Source organism: Poecilia formosa, unplaced genomic scaffold, assembly GCF_000485575.1.
Source record: "Poecilia formosa unplaced genomic scaffold, Poecilia_formosa-5.1.2 Scaffold6, whole genome shotgun sequence".
In the NCBI taxonomy this organism is placed as follows: Eukaryota; Metazoa; Chordata; class Actinopteri; order Cyprinodontiformes; family Poeciliidae; genus Poecilia; species Poecilia formosa.
This window is the reverse complement of record NW_006799945.1, coordinates 5323496-5344600: the sequence shown is the minus strand read 5'-3', so window position 1 is coordinate 5344600 and position 21105 is coordinate 5323496. Positions and strand designations below refer to the sequence as shown.

General features: G+C 38.6%; 3 protein-coding genes across 5 annotated transcripts in view; 1 reads left to right on the top strand and 2 right to left on the bottom strand.

Annotated features, from left to right (window-relative positions):
- Nucleotides 1–12638, bottom strand: part of rgs3a (regulator of G protein signaling 3a) — a 142029-nt gene extending 129391 nt beyond the window's left edge. Inside the window, exons 1-3 of one of the 2 annotated variants that reach the window (XM_007569450.2) lie at nt 12563–12638; nt 8519–8690; nt 1352–1402 (exon numbers count right to left, since the gene is read on the bottom strand). In XM_007569450.2, coding sequence (XP_007569512.1) covers nt 1352–1402; nt 8519–8597 — 130 coding nt within the window. In that variant the 5' untranslated portion in view covers nt 8598–8690; nt 12563–12638. Of the gene's footprint in view, nt 1–1351; nt 1403–8518; nt 8691–10112; nt 10171–12562 lie in introns of those variants that run through there. The other variant, XM_016680430.1, reaches the window with a different exon arrangement.
- A 682-nt stretch (nt 12639–13320) lies between these two features.
- On the top strand, nt 13321–16496 carry rabepk (Rab9 effector protein with kelch motifs). 2 transcript variants are annotated; one of them, XM_016680424.1, is made up of 8 exons: nt 13321–13472; nt 13843–13954; nt 14055–14209; nt 14382–14537; nt 14620–14784; nt 15622–15771; nt 15848–15997; nt 16082–16496. In XM_016680424.1, exons 2-8 carry the CDS (start codon nt 13902–13904, stop codon nt 16303–16305), a joined length of 1053 nt encoding a protein of 350 aa, XP_016535910.1. In that variant the 5' UTR covers nt 13321–13472; nt 13843–13901; the 3' UTR covers nt 16306–16496. The 2 variants fall into 2 exon arrangements, with proteins under 2 accessions (XP_016535910.1, XP_007569495.1); XM_007569433.2 differs by having other exon boundaries at nt 13322–13472; nt 13836–13954.
- Nucleotides 16497–16683: 187 nt separating this feature from the next.
- On the bottom strand, nt 16684–20408 carry hspa5 (heat shock protein 5). Its single transcript, XM_007569430.2, has 9 exons — nt 20255–20408; nt 19622–19777; nt 19276–19507; nt 19024–19161; nt 18822–18934; nt 18344–18734; nt 18013–18250; nt 17757–17924; nt 16684–17649 (listed from the first exon to the last, which is right to left on the bottom strand). Exons 2-9 carry the CDS (start codon nt 19735–19737, stop codon nt 17087–17089), a joined length of 1959 nt encoding a protein of 652 aa, XP_007569492.1. The 5' UTR covers nt 19738–19777; nt 20255–20408; the 3' UTR covers nt 16684–17086.
- Between the last annotated feature and the right edge of the window lie 697 nt (nt 20409–21105).

The following is a 21105-nucleotide window of genomic DNA, read 5'->3' as shown; positions in this document are numbered from 1 at the left end:
ATACAGCAAAAGATACCGTATTTATAGAGCGCACCTCACTATAAGCCGCACCCACAAAGTCTTTTATTTTATTTTATTTTTTTACTGAAAACGTACATATATAAGCAGCACCAGGCTACAAGTCGCTGGTATGCTGCTCTCGGTTTTCCACAAGTAGCCCTCCGCTATGTCCTTAATAAATCTGATATTAAGGACGCAGCCCTATGTCTCCAACGCCGAACCATGGATTCGTTCACGCTGAGCTTACGTGCAGCGGTTATCGTTCTGTACTGCCATATTGATAGCCTTCAACTTAAAAGCGGCATCATATGAACTTCTTCGTGTGGTTTCCATGATGAGGGGGTATGAGTTTGAAAACATTTATCTGTCGAAACTGCTGCTAGCATGTGCTTGTTCTAAAAGAAAATTAGCATTTTCTTCTTTGATTTCCAATTTTGACTTCCAATGATTCACTTGCTGCTAAAGAGCCCCCTGGTGGTTGAAGAAAAATCTACAGAAAAGCCGCAGCCGCATGGTTCAAAGCGTAGGAAAAAAGTAGCGGCTTAAAGTCTGAAAAATACGGTAAATGCAAGAATGGGTTTCTCTAGGTCTTGCTGAGACATGTACTTACTTTATGCAAGTACAGGATACTTGCATAAAGTAGCAAAGAGGTGTGTTTTGTGCGACTCAAGCTCCTCCTTGTTTCTGCAGCTTTTGTACATAAAAACCTGTACAATGAAAGTTAGGATTCTTACAAACTGTTAGATTTTATGTTAGCAAATGCTCTGGCATTTTGGCGATTTCTGAAAAATAGAGACAAATACCATCTGTTTTTTTCATTATTTGTGGATAAAAATGTTTATTAATAGTTACTCAAGTTTTACCAATATTTTTTTAGCATGTATTTATGTTATATTTTCATATTTTCAAGAGCTAATATGCAATGCAGTTTCTCTGCTTTACTAAAATGATTAGTACTGAGAAATGAAATGGAAGCAGAAAAATCAGAGGAGGGGAAAAAGAAAAAGGATGCTGAGTGGTTAGATAGAGAATCCCGCACAAAAAGACAAGGGTGTCCGGGTTGGTTGCTGGGAAACCAAAATAAACAGTCTTGTTGAATCAATGTACCACCAACCAAGCTTTTTATCATTAATGGCCTCCTGTTGTGCTTTGAACAGTTATCTGAAGTAGGTTATTTAATATTTACATTCAGCAAATTATGTTTGCAGACTGTAGTCTATTTTCTATAATATTTATAATACTGAAAATGTTCACAAAACAAAGTATGAAGAGGGAGCATGTAGTACACTTCTTTCAATGTGATGCACAAAAGCAGGATGTCTCCATATGGGCAGCCTTTAAGATGACTCACCGCTGACAACGAGTATTTCACGCTCTTTGAAGACTGACAGTTTGAGCTGACCTATAAAAACAAAAGAAAAGGGTTTAGGACAACCTGAACGATGTTATACATCACATTTCCTTCTAAACCAGACTAAGTCTAATTTCAGCTTTATTCTAACATATTTAATTTTGTAAATTACATATCGACAGAAGTAAAATAACGCATCTGTTTTACACTGCATTCTTAGAAAGCAGTGAACAGCTTTTGCTGAAGATTATTGAGGCATTGTCTTAAATGTATGCTCTTATATCAAAACTTTCCCAACGGACAGTTCAATGGGAGTTGTCCACAAGACTTAAAAGGATAAACAGATCAATCTGACCCTTTATCATATCTTATGTCTCATTAATTAGCATTTATTTCTCTTCTCACATTAGGAGAATGCTCTCAAATTTTCCACCAATGACTGTACTTCATTGCAATGCAACTTAACATTTCTAGCAACATATTTCATTTTATCCATCCCCACAAACAGGAGTGGAGCTTACATACTACTTTGTGTGTTACCTACTTAAACAAAACACTCAAATTAGACAATTTTTATGAATTGCAGCCATTTTGAATGTCAAACTGCAACTTTCCAAGTAAGATAAGTTTATACTTACTACATAAGGAGGAGTAAATCAATTTAATAAATATTGTGCTGACCACAACTTCCTGTTTTGGTGCTATATAAATGCCAGGTGATAGATGAACAAAGTGTACTTTTGAGGCTCCTTTTAAAAAGGTGGATTGCTTGATGTGGCCTAAAACATGTTCAATGAGCAATGCAACATTAGTCTAAACTCTTTAAAAACAACTCCAGAAAAACCAGTGGGATAAACTGTCTTTTATGCTGCATTTCTCCTAAAAACACCTCATCATTCAGTGATAGTGTACACAGAGATTCACTACTAGACAGTTTTGGAAAGACTATTGCCTTTTGAAATGGTGCTTTGGAGCACAAGTCTTAAAATGCCTGGAGTTATTGGTGTAGCAATTTATTTTGATAAGGCCAGAGAGAAATGGAGATCTGGAATTCCTTTACCATTTTGTTGCAGCTAATGCAATCACCTCCTTGCTGAGCAATCTCCTGTTCTACCTCTTGTGTGATTCAGTTGAATCCTCAGTTCTGAGAACACAATTGAACATTAGACTGTGGTAAGGGTTAAAATGTTCATCGTAATCCTTGGAAACATAGAAGGAATACTGCATGCATGCCAGTCTGCATCCACTGTCTATTAAAGTGCCTCTTTCTTCACCTCTAGCTCACATTCTTAAGTCTGCTCGTCTTTTCTGTATCCCTCCCGGTCCTGCTGACAACTGTAGGAGACTTATTAACCATGTTGACATGGCCACAGCTAACACTGGCTTTGTGCTGCTCTAAATGAATCCTGTTCATTATCAGAGCAGAGTCTACGGCTAAAATAAAGGAGACCTGCTGTGTGATATTGCTGCTGGCACTTCAGAGCTTGGGTACGAGGGATGTTTGTCGTTCCCACACTGAACTTGGCATGAATTTGAAAGTAGTGAAGGAACTTTGTGAGAAGAGAAAACACCGTTGGAAAGATTTTCCTGGCCTTGACATGCCTCACACAAAAGATGTCATGAAGCAGTCTCAAATGTAGCTGACTTAATTTGTTTATCATATAGTCAACAGAAAATGGCCAAAGGAGGCTGGCAAAAGACTAGCAGGAGGCAAGATGTTTAAAAGTGCTTCAAGTGGTAAATATTGACTGAAATTTTGAATATCACAGAGCAAAGCCCTTGAAGATGAATTACTTTGGGCAACAAATATAATTGGATTTTTTTTGTTGTTGTTGCTTTAGTGTTTCTTTAAAAACTGTGTCAAGAAGATGAGTAACGCTGAATGTCAGTACTTTTACAATTCATTCCCTTTTAAATTATTTGAAATATTTTTTCCCCTCACGTGTGAATTCAAAGGTAAGAAATAGAGACAAGAACTATTACCACAATAGGATCATGGGATATCATGGAACAGAAAACAACAATATCCATAGATTAACCGCAGTCTGAGCGCATACAACTGCAGATGAATCCTACTACTGTCTTAGAAATATGAGCCATTTGAGGAGTCAACTAGAATATGTCCCATCAGAACCAGACATCAGAAGAAAAACAAGCTTTTGTTTTAGGATGAAGGTGATCTGTAAGAGCAGGTTCTGATGTTTTGGAAGGATGAGATGCACCATTTAGGGATATCAGATAAAACGGAGGCATCAGTCATGATGTGCATGAAGACAGGCTGTTCCGACCCCTGCAGGTTCCTTGTGGCTAGGTTGGGCATTTACCTTTTATATGCAACACCGATTACTCATATGGGAAACCTGATAATCTGGTAAGGCTGAGGGCCTTTAAAAAAAATCTTGAGTGTCAACTAGCACATCTTTGTTTCCTCCATAGATATACTAATGCCTACTTCGATTAATTACTGATTTCACAATTCATATTAGTAACACGTAAATTTAAGTCAAGTACATTTATATTTTAGAACTCTTACACATTGTGTGTCTCAGTTTTTGTTTTGGCTTTTGAGGCCAGTCAAACTTATCTGATGAAAGAAGCTTTTAATGGAGGTCTAGGAGGCGCAGGTTGAAGCACAAAATGTACAAAATAAATCTAGCAACAAACAATGTAAAACAATTGAACAAAACCCAGCTCAGCATAAAAGTGATTGATTTTCACATGTTCAGGGTTTCACACATGACTTGACAAAAAGAATGAGAGCAACTTCAGGGTCTCTCTAAGGCCATGTCAGTAAACACAAATTCCCCCCTTGTGATTGAAAATAAAAATCTGTATCTAAAAAAAAAAAAGAAAAAAAGTACAATACCTAGGCTCCCTATGTGGCCACAAAACAGCAGAAAACAAGAAAATAACAAATCCCTACCAAAGTTCCCATTTAAAACAGGAAATGAAACAGTTCCGCAAAACATTATCTATCACAGAGTTTCTCTCAGTACACAGGTTTAAGCTTCACAGTCAAGCACATTACAGATGCCCAAGGGGAAGGAGAATGGTACTCAGTGACTGAAGATTTTATGTGACCCTACAACAAGGAAGACGTGCCTTCAGCTGTGCATCAAGGTGTGAAAGCAGGCAAGGACTAAACTAAAAGACAAAAGGAAGAAAGTATCTTCCCATAAGAGACCCTTCTAGAGGTCACTGAATGCAACACACGAATTAGGGTTTCAGCAAACTATTGCTGCATTCCAGTTGTACTCAGAACTGGAAAATACCAACTTTCCAGTAAGAAAAATCAACTGGAACACCCTCCTAAATCAAATTTCCCACTAGGAAACGGAGAGCAACTCCGACTACCCACAGTTAGGACTCCTAAACTTGGATTTTGCATTTCAATATGGCTGCTCCTCACATCAACAGTAGTAAGATGTGGTGGAAACACATCATTTTACAAGACACATGTAAAAGAGCAATGTAAAATCAATTCCTGCAACTGAACAAATTAAAATTGCTTATGGAAAGTAAGCTTAAAATGATGTTTATAAGAACTATTGCAGACCTCGTTTATGTTGAAATTCTGACTTCTTAACTAGAATGCTGTGAAATCCTGCTCCGAGTCCCCACTCCTCACATAACTTTAACATACACATACTAAAATGCTAATGCCTGCGCCAAATACCTTTCGCTGTACTGTTTTTTTGTTTTTACTGTACGACATCATTCCAGTTTGGGAAAGAAAGAGTCCGAGGACAGAGCTGGCCTTCTTGATGATCTTATCTAGCTGCTTCCTCACAGCTCTAGATAAATTGCTGTAATCACAAATTCTAAAAAGAGCGCCCCCCTCACTTCAAATGACCTCAGTCTCCTTAGCAGGAAGAGTCTGCTCTGACCTTTCCTGTAAAGGGCTCCAATGCTGTAGTCCAACTTATGGTTAATCCATAATCTCAATGCTAGTGCCCTGGATGTTCACCAGTGCCAATGTGGTGGCTTGGTTTTCTCTGCATTGATTAGGAGATGGTTCTGCTGGCACTAGTCCATTCCTACAATGTTCATCTATACAGGATGGATATTATAACGCTTCAGTAACCAGAAATATCTCGGGGTGTTTTTTTTTTGTTTTTTTTTTTGCTTAACTTAATGAGAATAATATAATGAAAGACAGGTTTTGAATAAATAAAACATAATTTAACTATAACTAAAATCACCAATCAAATGGTTAGGGAGAAATCTTATGGTGGGAATTATGCTGCGTATGTGTGTCTCTCTTACACATTGCCCTAATTCTGTCTTCTGTCTTTCATACTGATTTGTTACATTTACATTTGAAAAAAATCTTTACCCCAAAAGGATCCGGTAAAGCCAGTCCAGGGGACACCGGCAGTCATTATGTGACAGTTTACCCAGCCATTATCACAGAGGACCCAGAAAAAAGAAAAAAAAACAGAGTTAATCCCTGTTCTGAACCCTTTTCTCCAAGAACAGGAGGCTGTTTGAAAAGTTGGGAAACTGCTGTGTGTAGGATTTAAAAGTTCTCATCTGGGGCGAGTGCCAATTCATCGCATTTGATCCAGGGTGGAACAAAGAGGAGATTTGATGAGAGGCACACAAGGTGTCCTTGCTTCTCTTCACTGAATTTCTTTTAACAAGCTTTTCAGATAACGTCCAAAAACTCATCCTCTTCCATGCAGGCGTCCAAAACCACTGAAACCCAGTTCGTATAGGTTTATTTAATCAGGGCACTGGATCAAATTTATTCTCTCCATTTAATCCACGAAGGCAGACACTTGTATGTCAGATGCCAGTATGTTTAACAGAAAGAGCAGAGGATAATTTGAGTCCCTTACAGCAGCTGTATTTAGGAAGCTGCACATCTGCCTTTGATAGATGAACTTGGGGTGTTTAACAATACCAATGGTTTTATCAATACACTTTAATCAAGCAGAGCTACTGCACTTTTGCTCAATGCTCTAAGGTCTTCTTTTTAGACCAAAGCAGATTTTAGAAATTAAGTCCCAGAGTCTAACGTGTTGCTGGAGGTCCAGTGAGCCATCTCCACAGTCAGTGATGATTTAGGGAGCCTGTAATATGTTGCTCTTGGTTCATTCTAGTCATCGGAGCCATCTGCCAGAAAAGTTTAGAGCACATTGTGTTTTACGTTTGCTGACAAGCTTTATGGTGATGTTGATTTCATTTCCCAGCAGGACTTGGTGCACACTATCAAAATGCCAATGCCTGTTTTTTATGCCTGTTTTACAAGCAAACTCGCCTGATCTGGATCCAATAGAAAGACTCTAGGAAACAAAAACGGAAGGAAAAAGTGAAGTCGCAACAATACAGACAAATTAAACACTGCTACTAAAGCAACTTGGGATGGATAAAATTTTAAATTCTAAAAGACTGAGATGCCCCTGTATAGAGAAGGAAAATTTGACAGATGGTGCAAGCACTGTGCAGCAGAAAAAAAGAATAATTATGCAATAACTACTACAAGCTTTTCTGTGCTCTTGTCTGAACAGCTGCTGGGTTGGTTTGTTTGTCAGATAAACAAATACTCTAACATATTTTTGACTAGAGATTCACTCTAGATCAGAGAAAATACACAACAGAGAATCCACAAATCCCCAGAGGAGGAGAGAACATTAGGTCTTCACTCGGTTTAAGGCTCTAAATTACTCTTTGGCAGCAAAAGGAAATGCTCTTAGGGGTCGACAGGCACACTGTACCAAACAAAAGCTTTCTGAATGCTCATAGAAAAATTTGACCCAGTTTTTAAAGGCCACATGTCAAATTGGACTAAAATAAGGACTGAAGTGGAAAGAGCAAGCATTTCGTAACAGCATCATAAATTTTACAAGCATAACATTTCAGGCAGTAAAATTTATGTTAGCGGTAACATAATAATTTACATTTCTGGTTACCACAGGACAAGGATTTGTTTGTGATAAATGCTGGTGCTCACTTGTTTGTCCAAACTATTAAAGATAACAGTGAGTCCCACGTTCAGGTGAGGGGAAGCTTCCAAGAAGACTTTTGGACTGAACATGAACAGCTCAATTGTACAGTATGCACCAGATGTGCTAAAACAAATAATAGCCATTTCAAGATAGGAACTAGTTACTATCCTTCCTTTTTGAGTCTTCTAAGTGGGAATTTAAAAAATGAGAGGTAAGGCTGAAGGAAATTTTATAAGAACTAAATCCTCATCTTCAGTCCTGTGTTTGAGCTCAAGATGAGTAGCATGGTGGCCAAAGTATGCAAAAGGCTGCAGAAATGCTTTCAGTCGTGTCGATATCTTGAGGTTGATTTCCAATCACCGATTTCTTCGAGACATTTTCGTTATCAGTAATGTTGAAGCCAGAAATAAAAGATAAGAAGTGATTTCTAATGTCTATAAACCCTGACGCTTGGACAGCAAAAGAGTTCCTTCACTGGGTCATTCTGGAGAAATGCCAAGACTTACTCTGCACTATATAATCGTCTTTCTTAATAAAAAGATACAGAAATAAATGTTCTTTGTTCATTTTTTAAAAATGAGTTGTTTCATTGTAATATTCCCAGAACCAGAATGCTCAAGTAATTGTGGTCCACAGTCAGAACTTGGCCCCTGACCTCTTCCCCACACATTCACACAAACATCCCATGCATGAACTACCCAAATTAACCTCTGTAATGTGGCCACACCTCTATAATACCTTATTTATATTCATTTATCCCTCCTGATAAATACTAGATTATGAATGAGGCTTCAGTGTCAGTAAACAGTGAAGGTGCAACCCTTCCCTGGTTTGGATAATACCCTCAATAAATAATTCAATGTATCACCAGATAAAGAGGAGAGGCCTCATTACCAGACCAGGGAAGATGTTACTCCGCTCAACTCTACTAGTTGTTGTGTGGGATACGATTCTCGTCCTAATAGACACATTGCAGGATTGAGTGTTGTCAGCATCAGATCTTCATGACATAAGAGCTTACCTAACATGGAGAACATGGCTTTAACGCTCAATGATGGAGAAACAAGATGCATATTTTACTGAAATGTGCATGAAGAGTCTTGCATTCTTTGGATTCACACAATTATGCTGCAAAGTTCACACAACAAACACAGAATTTTGACAACATAATTTACATTAAAAAAAAAAACCCTAAGGAAAAAAAAATTAGTCTTACCATATGAGTTGATGACTAACGAAGATGTCTCAGGAGAGTTATCAGAGGGCTTCCGGAGGTAAACTGTAAGACAAGTCATCTTGGACAGAGCTGTGTGCTTCTTGTGTAGACGGGTTGATTTCAGCCTCAATAAACAGGACAGGGAAGAAACACGATGCCTGTTTGTGCATGCCTTAGTGTGCAAACATACAGCATATAATTACAAGATGCATCCACAGTTGCAGAAATAAATATAATCACAAACATACTTTTACTTTGGTAAGCAAAGTAAAAGTATGTTTGTGATTATATAATCGGAGAAAATCTAAATGATTTGATTTTCTCTAATGCTTCGACTAATGTTTGTAATTAAAATTGAGTAGCCATGGGATAACTGATGTGTTTGCATTTAAAATTTAGTCAGCATTAGATTTAACTATTATATTTTGGGGTTAAAAAAAAAAAACTTTTCAATACTTGCGAATCAGAAACAAAATTTTGAGAAAAACAACGCTCTCAATTGGCAACATATGCATAAGTTTTAAAAAGACCTGGAAAAATAAACACAGGACAAGAACAGTGGCTGAGGACTTGAGAAGATTGTGGAAATATGCAGAAGGCACAAGGGGGGAATCATACACGGATATTATACTCCTGTGAGATTACACAGAATAAAACTGAAAAAAAGATTATATCTGATGGAAATGGAAATCACAACGAGGAACCGTGCAACATTGTTTATGGGACTGCAAATCTGTTAATCTGTTTTGGGCTAAAGTAGTAGAAAGGCTCGATAATCTCTCCGACTCCTGGTGTATGTTTGTTGTGCAGATCCCAAATCCTAAATGTGCCCAAAAGAATACTTTTTGTTAAGATGGTCGGTTTAGTTACTGCTTCCAGGATTATTTTAAAATGCTGGAAATCAGCTCTGTCAACAAATTTGAAAGAATGGACAGTCACCACGATTGTGTTATGAATCTGAATGTGTTACACAGACTGAGGGGCTGCAAGGGGGAGGAGGATTGTCAAGAGCCCATGAGACCTTGTATGGGTCAGCATTGGATAGTATTTCGTACCACAAATCAGATTTCCTATGGATTAAATGACCTTTTGTGATTGCAGGCTACATTTCCCCTCATTTCTTATCTCAGTTTTCTGCTCCTTTGTCTTATTATTTTATGCCTTAACAAATTCTGAAGAAAGCAATTAATCTGTACCAAAAGACCATCTCTTACTTACATATTTGCTAATTTGTTCCAATAATGTAAAAAGTACACTATATATTTTAAAGAAAACATAAGTATTTAGTACATCTCCAGAAGACGTTCATGGTGTTGTTTACAACTGCAAAAGTCATTAAAAACAATTATTTGTGAAAGCAAAAGTTGGTTTAAACCAAAGCACACTTTGTTCACAGATTTTTCCTTTAATGTCTCTAATAGGCAAATAAGAGCTTTCAAGTTTTCTTCAAAAGCTAGACATATTTTAATTAAACAACAAAACTCCTTCAGGATTATGTTCAACGACATTTTGAAGTATTTATTTTAAAGAATAAAGAATATAATTCAGATTCATATTAATTCAAATCTGCAAGGGATTAAAAACATCAACAGACCTCGACTTCAGAGGAAGCAGCAACGACGACAATCCAACAGTTAGTACCCCGGTTAAATAATCTGCAAATGTGTTTAATACCACAGAAAACACAAACAATACACCATCGAGTTAATGCAGCAATAATCCAGATTACAGTGCATCATGATTTAAAACACCTCAAGGTGAAATGTGACACAACGGCAATATTTGCATCACACTGCGTGAACATGTTGCTGAGCAGGAATGTACTAGTAACCCAAGGATGAACTTTCAAAATTAATCCTGATTACCAGTTGACCCGATTACCAAGAAAGCACCAAAATCAAAGCCTTACTTAATAGAGATGCACAGATCTGGCAGAAACAACACTTGGCCAGTGCAATCCATGTCAGCATAATGCTCACAATGATAACGTATCCTCAATTAGACTATTTTAGGCTAGCGAAAATCCTATGTCCAGTTATCTCTTTATCCTGTCTCTTGTCTGTTTCTCAGGACTTTGAAAACTCCTGATCGTTCACCTTTGTCCCCTCATTCTGATCTGCCAGGGGAAAAAAAATCCCTGATTCAATAGGTCTTTATCAGCTCAAAGGAAAAGAAAACAAAGGAGTTCTCTGAAACTCTTACACAACTTTCCCAAACGGGAAGCAGAGCAGGACTTCCACATGTCAGTCATTTACGAAGACAAACTCATTTGATAATAAATGTTCTGCATTTTCAGCTGACATGTAGAACCTTGCAAAACTATTAATACCTCCGAACACATTTTACATGTTCAAGCCAAAAAGACCAACAAAAAAACAAAAACGCTTCTCTCAGTACTGTTAAAACTTTGTGAATACTTGTAGGATCACCTACAAAATTACTGCTGCATGTCACTTGGGATATGTCTGCCAACTTTTAGGTGGAAAAGTTCTGTTCATGTTTCTTTTAGGAATAGCTCAAGCTCAGGCACCAGCAGGTGTCACCTGACCAAAACACTCTCTTCCAGAGTAATGGCTTATAGCAAACTGCAAATTGAATTTCGTTTGACTTTCTTTCAATAACAATTTTATTCTTGCCAATTTTTTCATAAACCCAAGATTTGTGGAAACATTAGTTGTCAGAAGTTGTAGGTTTCTGCGGCTCCTACAGGGTTATCATGTGCTTCTTGCCTGCGTTTCTGACTAACTCTCTCCTTTCCCAGCATGTTAGCTTAGGTGGGTAGCCATGTTTTGGTAGGCTTGCAGTTATGTCATTCACTCATACTCATATTCTAAGATGATGGATTGGACGGTTCTCCACAAGATGTTCAAAGCTCGGGATGCCGTTATATTACCTGTAGCAACTTCCAACGGATTTGCACTCAATCCCTGCTCTATGTTATGTTTCTTGGTCTTCATGATGCTATTTGTTCTCTTAATAAACCTCTGAGTCACTCATTGTCATTTAGACAATGAGTGAAAAAAGACAAGCATGGAGATGTTTTAGCTCTTGAGTCGTCAATAACAAGAGTTAGAGACCTTCACCTGAAACCATAGTTGCCTTATAAAATTCAGACAATCTATCTTTTTTTTAAAATGTGTGCTGTAAATTACAATCATAACAATGTACACATATTATGAAAGAACAGTACCTGAAAACATAGGAGAAGAAAACAAAGGCAAGAGTGACAATTAAGATGTAGTAGAGAAGAAGGTAAGTTAACAGAATTATACTAAAATTAAACCAGGTAAATATGTTGACCAGTAAAGCAAATTCCCACCTAGATGGGTAATAATATTACCTACTCTGTACTTCTGAAATTTGGTTTACTGTAATACAATTGCATAGCCTAGTGGATTCAGTGTGAATTGCAATCAGTGTTGCAACATCGATGTTGATTTGCACAAACTGTGACTCAATCATTAACAAAACTGGCAGGATAAATATGATACATGGAACAAAAATATCTGAAAAAGAATTAACAATTACTACACTGAAAAACTAAAACGGTATGAATTCACCATTGTGTTACAGCTATTGTACTTGACTGGCCAGGTTCTTTCTCATGCATTTAATGTACATATGTTTTAATTTTGTTTGATTTATGTGAACTGCTGTTTTTCCATGGTAAAAAGGCTGTGAATCATTCAACATTCAATTTAACTTGGCCTCACTAGAAATCACAAAAGGTAAGAATTGCAACTTTAACAGCTGCAACATATATTCAATTAAAGAAGCGACTTCATTACAGCCAACAATAAAGCCAACAAATACCTAGTGAACGCATTGTATTCCAGTATCGTGAAACAAATATTAAAACTTTCTTAAAGCTGTCTTCCGGAATATTAGACTTCTAACACTTAAATTAAATTTAATAGGGAGGGAATGTTACACTTTGTCAACACTGTGCATACAAGAAAACAAGTCTACGTTCAGCATCAAGCGGAATTGTAAGTTGTAGAAAGTTGTGACTTAGCAAAAAAAGAAAAAAAAAAAAGTTCTTACCTGGGTCAGCTAATGTAATAAAACCGAAAGGTGTAAACGCGTAGCAAGTGGCACTGGGCGAAACAACATTCATCATACACCAAACGAGCTACAAACTACGGTGGCTGACAGGCGCAAACGCAAAACGGCTCTTTGACATTTTATACAATTTAAAACGTATTTCCTGAGAATACATAAAGTCTTAATGTTCTGCATTGGGTAGAGCGAAACAATTAAAGAGAAATCAAATCAATTATTAAGCAAAAGTTTAAGGAACGATGGCAGAAACAGCGGGAATAAGAAAGAACTGACAGATGGCCTTACAGTATTAAAAAAAAAACTTGGTGAGAACAGGACGAAATATAAAGGAGGACGGTTTGGTCCATACAGGGTTAAATAGTACTTTACTTTAAAATAGGAAAACATCCAACAAAATATATTTTTTGTTTTCAAGAAGAGACAATAAAACATGTTTTGTTGTTCTGTTCCAAATATTCTGTTGAGAGAAGGGAATTAGTATGTAAACTACAAGACAATAAATTACAGTTAAATATTACAAGATCTTTTGAAAAAACTTTCCACTTCTGAATATTTTTGTTCTCTTCTGAAAAGACGACAAAATTAATAGAAAGGATATAGAAAATTATTTTTTTTTTATGTGGGATAATATACATGTAGTGTCCCGGTCCACACTTCACTCCAGTAGATGACAGTAATGCACATCAATACGTTGCTTTCCAACCGCCATAAAAGAAGAAGCATGAAAAAGAGGAAAAGGAAGAAAAAGAGCGAAGCAATTAACAGAGCATGCGCACCACGAAACCATGACAAATACGTCTGAATCAGACCAAATAGCGTAGCTAACGCAAAATCCTACGCATAATATGTTTCCTAAAGCTCATGCCTGATTTGAATTAGAATATTTACGCTGGTGAGTAAACGTCTTATCTTTACTTAACTATGTCAACAGCATCACTTAATGAACAGTGTCAGAGAACTGTTAAATGATCTTGATTACTAGTTTATTCTCATTTTATTCCGCACTCCGCAGTTAGGTGTGAAGGAAGTGCTTCGCATGCTAAGCTTGGTAAAACTCGTGCTGTTATTCCTGTCTCCACCTGGAGCTTTCTAGCTAAACTAAGTTAATTTCAACAGTGTTTTAAAGTTGATATCTAATTCTTGTTTTAAAAAGAAAAAAAAAATTAAAAGCCAGTCCTTTTTTTTTTACTTTTTGTTTTGTGCTAAGTTTTTACGTAAGAGCTTTTGTGAATGCTTCTTGTAACGTTCTACACAGAAAATGGTCAAAGCAGACATGAAGAATAAATAACGCCAGATTGACTTAACTTCACCACTGTGTGCCATGGAGTTTCTCCCAGTGCTTGACCCGCTTGATAGACCTAAAGAAGGAATCTGGTATGTATAGTAAAAATTTATCATTTGTACTATTTATGTAAGAATAGAAATGATCTCTTGGTTTGTTTGTTTTTTCTGAAATCCTTTTTGCTGTAAACAGGTATTCATTGACACCAAGTGGAAGCACTCCAGGGCTTAGTGTGGGTCATACCTGCACATTTGTTCCCTCTGAAGATGGTGGAAAAGGAAGAATCGTTATTGTTGGGGGAGCTAATCCCAGTGGCAGTTTTTCAGAGTCATATGCTATAAATCTAGGTAAAAAATATCCGCGAACAGTTTTTAATGCATACCTGTTAAAGCCTAAGCATATTATAAAGCATTAAGCACTTAGACTTTGTAAGTAAAACATTATTTATGTACTTGACTAGTGCCTCCTTCAAGTTAAAAGTCACAAGTCTGGATTTGTATGTTTGTTCTTCTTTTCCAGATAATCATGAATGGATCACATCCGACTGGAAAGGTTTAGAAGCCCGATATGAACACTGCAGTTTTGTGTCCGAAAGCTGTCCACAGTGCCTGTGGGTGTTTGGTGGGGCACAGCAGACGGGGAATCGCAAATGTATCCAGAAACTACAGTTTTCTGGTAAATCTTGTCTTAAGCTTTTCTTCTAATCAGCAGTTGTTTATAATTCCTGTAAAAATAGTAAAGTCTATTTTGTTTCCAGACAAGGAGCCTCAGTGGAAAAATGTAGAAGCAAAAGGGGAGCTTCCCAGTCCCAGGACGTACCACACCAGCTCAGCCTGCATAGGGGACAAACTGTATGTGTTTTCTGGTGGGGAAGCAGGCGCTGCACCTGTCTCCGACACCAAACTTCATGTGTTTGATACAGGTTAGAGAGCAAAGAACCAGCATTGTAAGATAATCATAATAAGCAGTGTTTTGCAAAGAATGCTGAGGAATATATGAAATGATCCTAAATGAATCCAATAAAAATCACAAACTTTGTAAAAAAAAAATAAAATAAAAATAAAAAAATTGCTAAGTTCTTTCAGAGGACTTTAAGGAGGGTCCATGTAAAGAATAAGATTTTGACAAATTCTGATTATAACTGGATAAAGTGGATCTAATTACCATAATGCTAGTATGAAAGGAAAGAATGTTAGGCATGCAGTTTTTGACTATAAAGGAGAGTGACACCTCCTTAAGCTTTGTACAAAGTTGAATAAGTGTCCAAGGTACATAATGCTGCTCAACTTCCTCTAATAACCATCTAGTCTTTTCTAAACAGAGGAAGGTGTATTCATATAAATAGCATTGCTGCTGTCCATTACAAAGAGAAAGTGACATTGGACAGGTTTCATAATAGCTACTTTTTAAAACTAAATTAAAAAAACAGGCTAATTGTTCATCAAGCCAGTTTAAGTATTTATATGACACCGTCTTCTAAACTATCTAGTATGACAATTGGGGAATCGACTGTTTTAAGATTGATGGGAGAGAATACCATAAATTCAGTCCGCTTTGAGTTCAGATATCATTTTGGTTTCAACAGACATTGCTGCAGTGACTGTGGAGCTCTCTGCAAAAGCTCTACAACTTGATCTCAGTAGTGTGCGTAAATGTGCGGTACGGAAGACATCCCCTCAAAAAAACATTGCTTCAACGGTAACAAATTCAAGAAAACATTCGTGCTAATTTAATGCATTGTGTGTGAATGTTTTTCCAGTTTCTTCCACTTGGTTTCAGCCAGAAACACAAGGTAGACAACCGGCGTCCAGACACGGACACGTCATAGCTGCGGTTGGCTCGAAGATTTATATTCATGGAGGCATGGCTGGAGATAAGTTCTTCAGTGATATGTATTCTCTTGACTCAGGTAAGCCTCTTACCAAGGTCAAACATATAAACTGTGGAAGTTCTGGCTAATCTAATATTGGAATCCATATTTAAAGGGATCATGAAGTGGGAGAAAGTGCAGTCAAAAGGAGATATCCCACCAGGCGTTGCAGCCCATTCGGCTGTGGTACAGGGTGCAAACATCTATATATTTGGAGGGCTGACTGTAGACGGTGCCGTCAACTCAATGTACAGATTTAATACTGGTACACTGCCTTTGCCTGGTTTTCATTTTCTTGAACCCCATGTTTCTTAAGACCAGACATGTCATGCTGTTTTTCTGTTTGCAGAGAAGAGCAGATGGACCCTAATGAAATTTGAAGGAGATTTGCCACCAAACCGCCTGGACCACTCCATGTGTTTATTGCCATGGCAGTTGTGTAGGGAGAGGAATGCAGATGGGATGCAGACCAGCGGTCCAGACTTTGAAACCATCAATCTGGCTTTTGCATTTGGAGGAATGGACACCCACGGCGTTATTTATAATGACTGCATTGTGACTGTTGTCAAGTGAATTTTTATTGCAATTCGAGGTTCGTGTCGGTTTCTGCAAATTCCAGAAGTCAGACTGATTTTTAGAGCTGCCTGTATGTTTAACTCTTGACAGCTTTTACATGTAGGTTTCAAATTTCAATGTACAACTTTCAGCGTTACTATAAGCCTTTTAAACTATTCTCACCATTAAAATTCAAATTTTCTGCAGGATGACAGTTTCAAGTAGAATTCTATTCTGTTGCAAATGTCATTCTTAATCATTTCGATCCTATTATGTAAAATTTGAGCATATGAATTTAAGGCCATAAATTAACACTCTGTGCCAACCCTGAATTTTGTGTTGAAGGAAATCCTATCCAACAAGTATCAAATTAATGCAGCATGAGACAACCTGCAATAGTTTGTATGAAACATTTATTTCAGTGTCTTTCCAGAAGTACAATAAATAACTTTGAGCACTGCCTGTGAACAGAACCATTGATCGCACAGACACCATCCATCCTAAGTGTACCCACTAATAACTTGCCCACCCAAATAAGCCCCTCCCCTTCACAAAACCCCCATTAGGACTGCCTGAGAACAGCAGCAACAAGCCTCATCTGGGCTGACGAATCTCCGCCTTGCAGCGAAGGACATTTCTCACACTGAAGTTTATTTTCAAGTCTTTTAGAAAATTCAGTATGGTTGCTTGTTATCGTCACCCCTTCCCTGCCACTCCTCTCACTATTGAGTCCCATCAGTTCAAATTCATGCTAATGCCACCTAAAAGGGAAAAGGGCAACCAGAGACTTCAAGCCTGCCTACAACTCATCTTTTTCTTGCTCCTCGGCACCCTCTGGTGGAGGTCCGCCTGCGCTGCCGTAGAGCTTGCTAATAATAGGCTGAACAACTTCCTCCAGCTCCTTCTTCTTAGCCTGGAAGTCTTCCAGATCGGCATCTTGGTGGGACTCCATCCACTCGATCTTCTCCTCAACAGCCTTCTCAATGGCCTCCTTGTCCTCATCTGACAGTTTGCCACCGAGCTTCTCCTTGTCGCCAATTTGGTTCTTCAGAGAGTAGGCGTAGCTTTCCAGTTCATTGCGGGCGTCGATCCTCTCCTTCAGCTTCCTGTCTTCGTCAGCAAAGCGCTCGGCGTCGTTCACCATCCTCTCGATGTCTTCAGGGGTCAGGCGGTTCTGGTCATTTGTGATGGTGATCTTGTTCTTGTTGCCTGTTCCCTTGTCTTCAGCGGTAACGCGTAGAATGCCGTTGACATCAATTTCAAAGGTGACTTCAATCTGTGGAACTCCACGAGGGGCAGGGGGGATGCCAGTCAGGTCGAAGGTGCCCAGCAGATGGTTGTCTTTTGTCAGAGGACGCTCGCCTAAGAAAAAAAAATAATAAATTAGTAACTGATTAGGGTTTTATAACATTTTACATTCATGATCAATTTTAAAATTTCATATATTTGGAGTGCTGTCCAATTCTTACCTTCATAAACTTTAATTGTGACAGTAGGCTGGTTATCTGAGGCTGTCGAGAAGATCTGAGATTTCTTTGTTGGCACAACAGTGTTCCTGGGGATCAGTTTGGTCATGACTCCTCCAACAGTCTCAATACCAAGGGTGAGGGGGCACACATCCAGAAGGACCACTTCTCCTGCAAGGACAGAAAGATTTTTTTGATAAGCAAACACTAGCCATTTTAATCATGTTTAGCAATTTCAACTAAGCCAAAGAAAACTTACCAGTATCTTCTTCTCCAGAGAGCACTCCAGCCTGGACAGCAGCTCCGTACGCCACAGCCTCATCGGGATTGATGCCCCTGGACGGCTCTTTGCCATTGAAGAACTCCTTCACCAGCTGCTGGATTTTAGGGATACGAGTGGAGCCTCCAACAAGCACGATCTCGTCAATGTCGGACTTCTTCAGGTCCGAGTCTTCCAGGACTTTCTGTACAGGTTTCATTGTAGCGCGGAACAGGTCCTGGATTTTGAAGAGAAGTGAAAAGTTGTAAGCCCCTTTAGAGAAACCTTGTTGCATTACTGTTGTGCAGCTTTTTAAGAAGACTGAACTTACCATGTTGAGCTCTTCAAACTTGGCACGGGTCAGGGTCTCAGAGAAGTCTTCTCCCTCAAAAAAGGACTCGATCTCAATACGAGCCTGGTGCTGGGCAGACAGAGCCCTCTTTGCCTTCTCGACCTCACGACGGAGCTTCTGCACAGCGCGGTTGTCTTTGCGCACGTCCTTGCCGGTCTTCTTCTTGTACAGCTTGATGAAGTGCTCCATGACACGCTGGTCAAAGTCTTCACCTCCCAGGTGGGTGTCACCGTTGGTGGCTACCACTTCAAACACACCGTTGTCAATGGTCAGAAGGGAGACGTCAAAGGTACCACCGCCCAGATCGAACACAAGGATGTTCTTCTCGCCATCTTTCTTATCCAGGCCATAAGCAATAGCGGCAGCAGTACTAGATGCAAACAAAAACCAGAAGTTAGTATTATACAAAAGAGAGGAAAATATTTCTATAATTTCAACACTTTGTTTAAATACTTACGGCTCATTGATGATTCTCATGACATTCAAACCAGCAATGGTGCCAGCATCCTTAGTGGCCTGGCGCTGAGCATCATTGAAATAGGCAGGGACAGTCACCACAGCATGTGTGACCTGAGCACAAAAGCAAACGATTTTTGTAAGTTTCAGTAATTTATTAGAAACTAGAATTAAATCAAGTGGTTTGTGGAAACGTCTCTCACCTTCTTGCCAAGGTAAGCCTCAGCAGTCTCCTTCATCTTGGTCAGGACCATAGCAGAGATCTCCTCTGGGGCAAAGGTTTTGATCTGGCCACCGCCAATGTCAACCTGGATGTGGGGCTTGCTCTTCTTCTCAATAACCTAAAATAGGACACGAATGTTTAAAAAAAAAAAGAAGAAGAAGAATCTGGAGAACATAAAATAAAAACCCTTCAATTATGACCACTACTGCAACAGCTAAGAGTTGAAACTCACCTTGAAAGGCAGGTATTTGATGTCCTGCTGCACAGAGGAGTCGCCCCATGCGCGACCAATCAGCCTCTTGGCATCAAAGACTGTGTTCTCAGGGTTAGAGGTCAGCTGATTCTTAGCAGCATCACCAATGAGACGCTCACCCTCACTGGTGAAGGCCACATATGAGGGGGTGATGCGGTTACCCTGGTCATTGGCAATAATCTCCACACGTCCATTCTTGAAGACTCCAACACTGAAAATTAAAGAGAGGTTAGTTTTGAGTACTCTTCTTGGTATCTCAATGAAGGAAAAAAAAAAGAAACATTTCAAAGGTGTCTGAAATTTTGAATATGACTTAATTCATTACCATGAGTAGGTTGTCCCCAGGTCAATTCCTATGACAGTGCCCACACTGTCCTTTTTTTCGTCGTCATCAGCACGCACGGTGCCGACCACAAGCACTACAAGCCACAACAGCTTCATCGTTGCTTCTCTTTTTCTGGACGCAGAAATGAGGAAAACGCTACAAAAGACAAAATAAGACTATTCAAGTATCCGGAATGCACCACGAGGCCTCCTTCCTTAACCGATCAATAGAAGTTTGTAGTCGTTGCCCACCATTTAGAGACAGGAAACAACCATTACAACCAAATGCACGGGAAAAAAAAAACATCAAGTAAAATTACAAGCTGGAATAACAGGACAAATAGTCTTAATCTCAAACAAATATTAGCATTAATGTCAGTTATTGGCTAGTGTACAAGTCAGTATCATGGAAGAACGAAGACCGAATAAAAATGTAACAAAGTCACCCTGTATTCAAATTACGTTTTTTTTTTTAAATGGCAACTGCAGTATTAAAAAGAGACTGTATAGTTGTCAATGCTTTGCTAGCGTTATACGTTGGTTACATGAAACGATTTGGAAAACATTTATGCTAAGTGGAACACGAAATGTCACAATATTCTACAATAATATTTACACAGGTTTATGTACTTACCGTTACTACAACGTTATCAACGATTTAAAGGCCTCGACAATGAATCAATTCAGTCAAGTTCCTTCCGAATGATTTGCGTATCTTCTTATGTATCCTCTATGATCTTGCCTGTTCCGAATGATGCTGACAGAAGTGTGCTTTCTCCATATATAAGCCGTTGTTGCTTTTCTGTCGTGGAGGCCTGCTATTGGCTAAGCAGCTGTTCGCTGGAAGGTGCTGATTGGTTTCATTCAGCACGCTGTCCGGCGCTGATTTGCACACATCAGTTTGACGCAACGTCATCGCCTTGTCCACCACTCCGCCGACCCTGATTGGCTGTCAGTCAGCAACACTGATGAATGCAGTTGGTGCAATGACACGCCACTCTACATACCGGCGAAAAGGCGTTTCATCGTCACATTTCATACATTTTGAAGTTTGGGTAGCATTTGCTTTTCTAGAACATTCTTATGTGTGGTAGTATCCTACAAATAAGCTACAATATGAATGCAAGTAATTCTGTGGATGCTACTCTAGTATCATGCATTGTAATGATCACTCTCTTGATCAGTAATATGCCATTGTGACTTAAATTAATAGCATGTTTCATTAGACAGCTGACTGTCAGGATGATTCATTCATAGGTTTGTCTGTTTTGACGTGAGGCCTGCAAATATTATTGTTCACTTCAACATAAATGCTGTTTAGCCATTCCATCATTACTAATATGCAATTCGGAAATTAAATTAAAATATCCAGTAAGTGATGGCTTTCTTTCTTCTTGATTTAAAACACGCTGATTTCTACATCATAAACAAAATAGTGTGTGTTGTGTTCATGAATATAGAAGAGCAGTGGATACCTCAAAAATG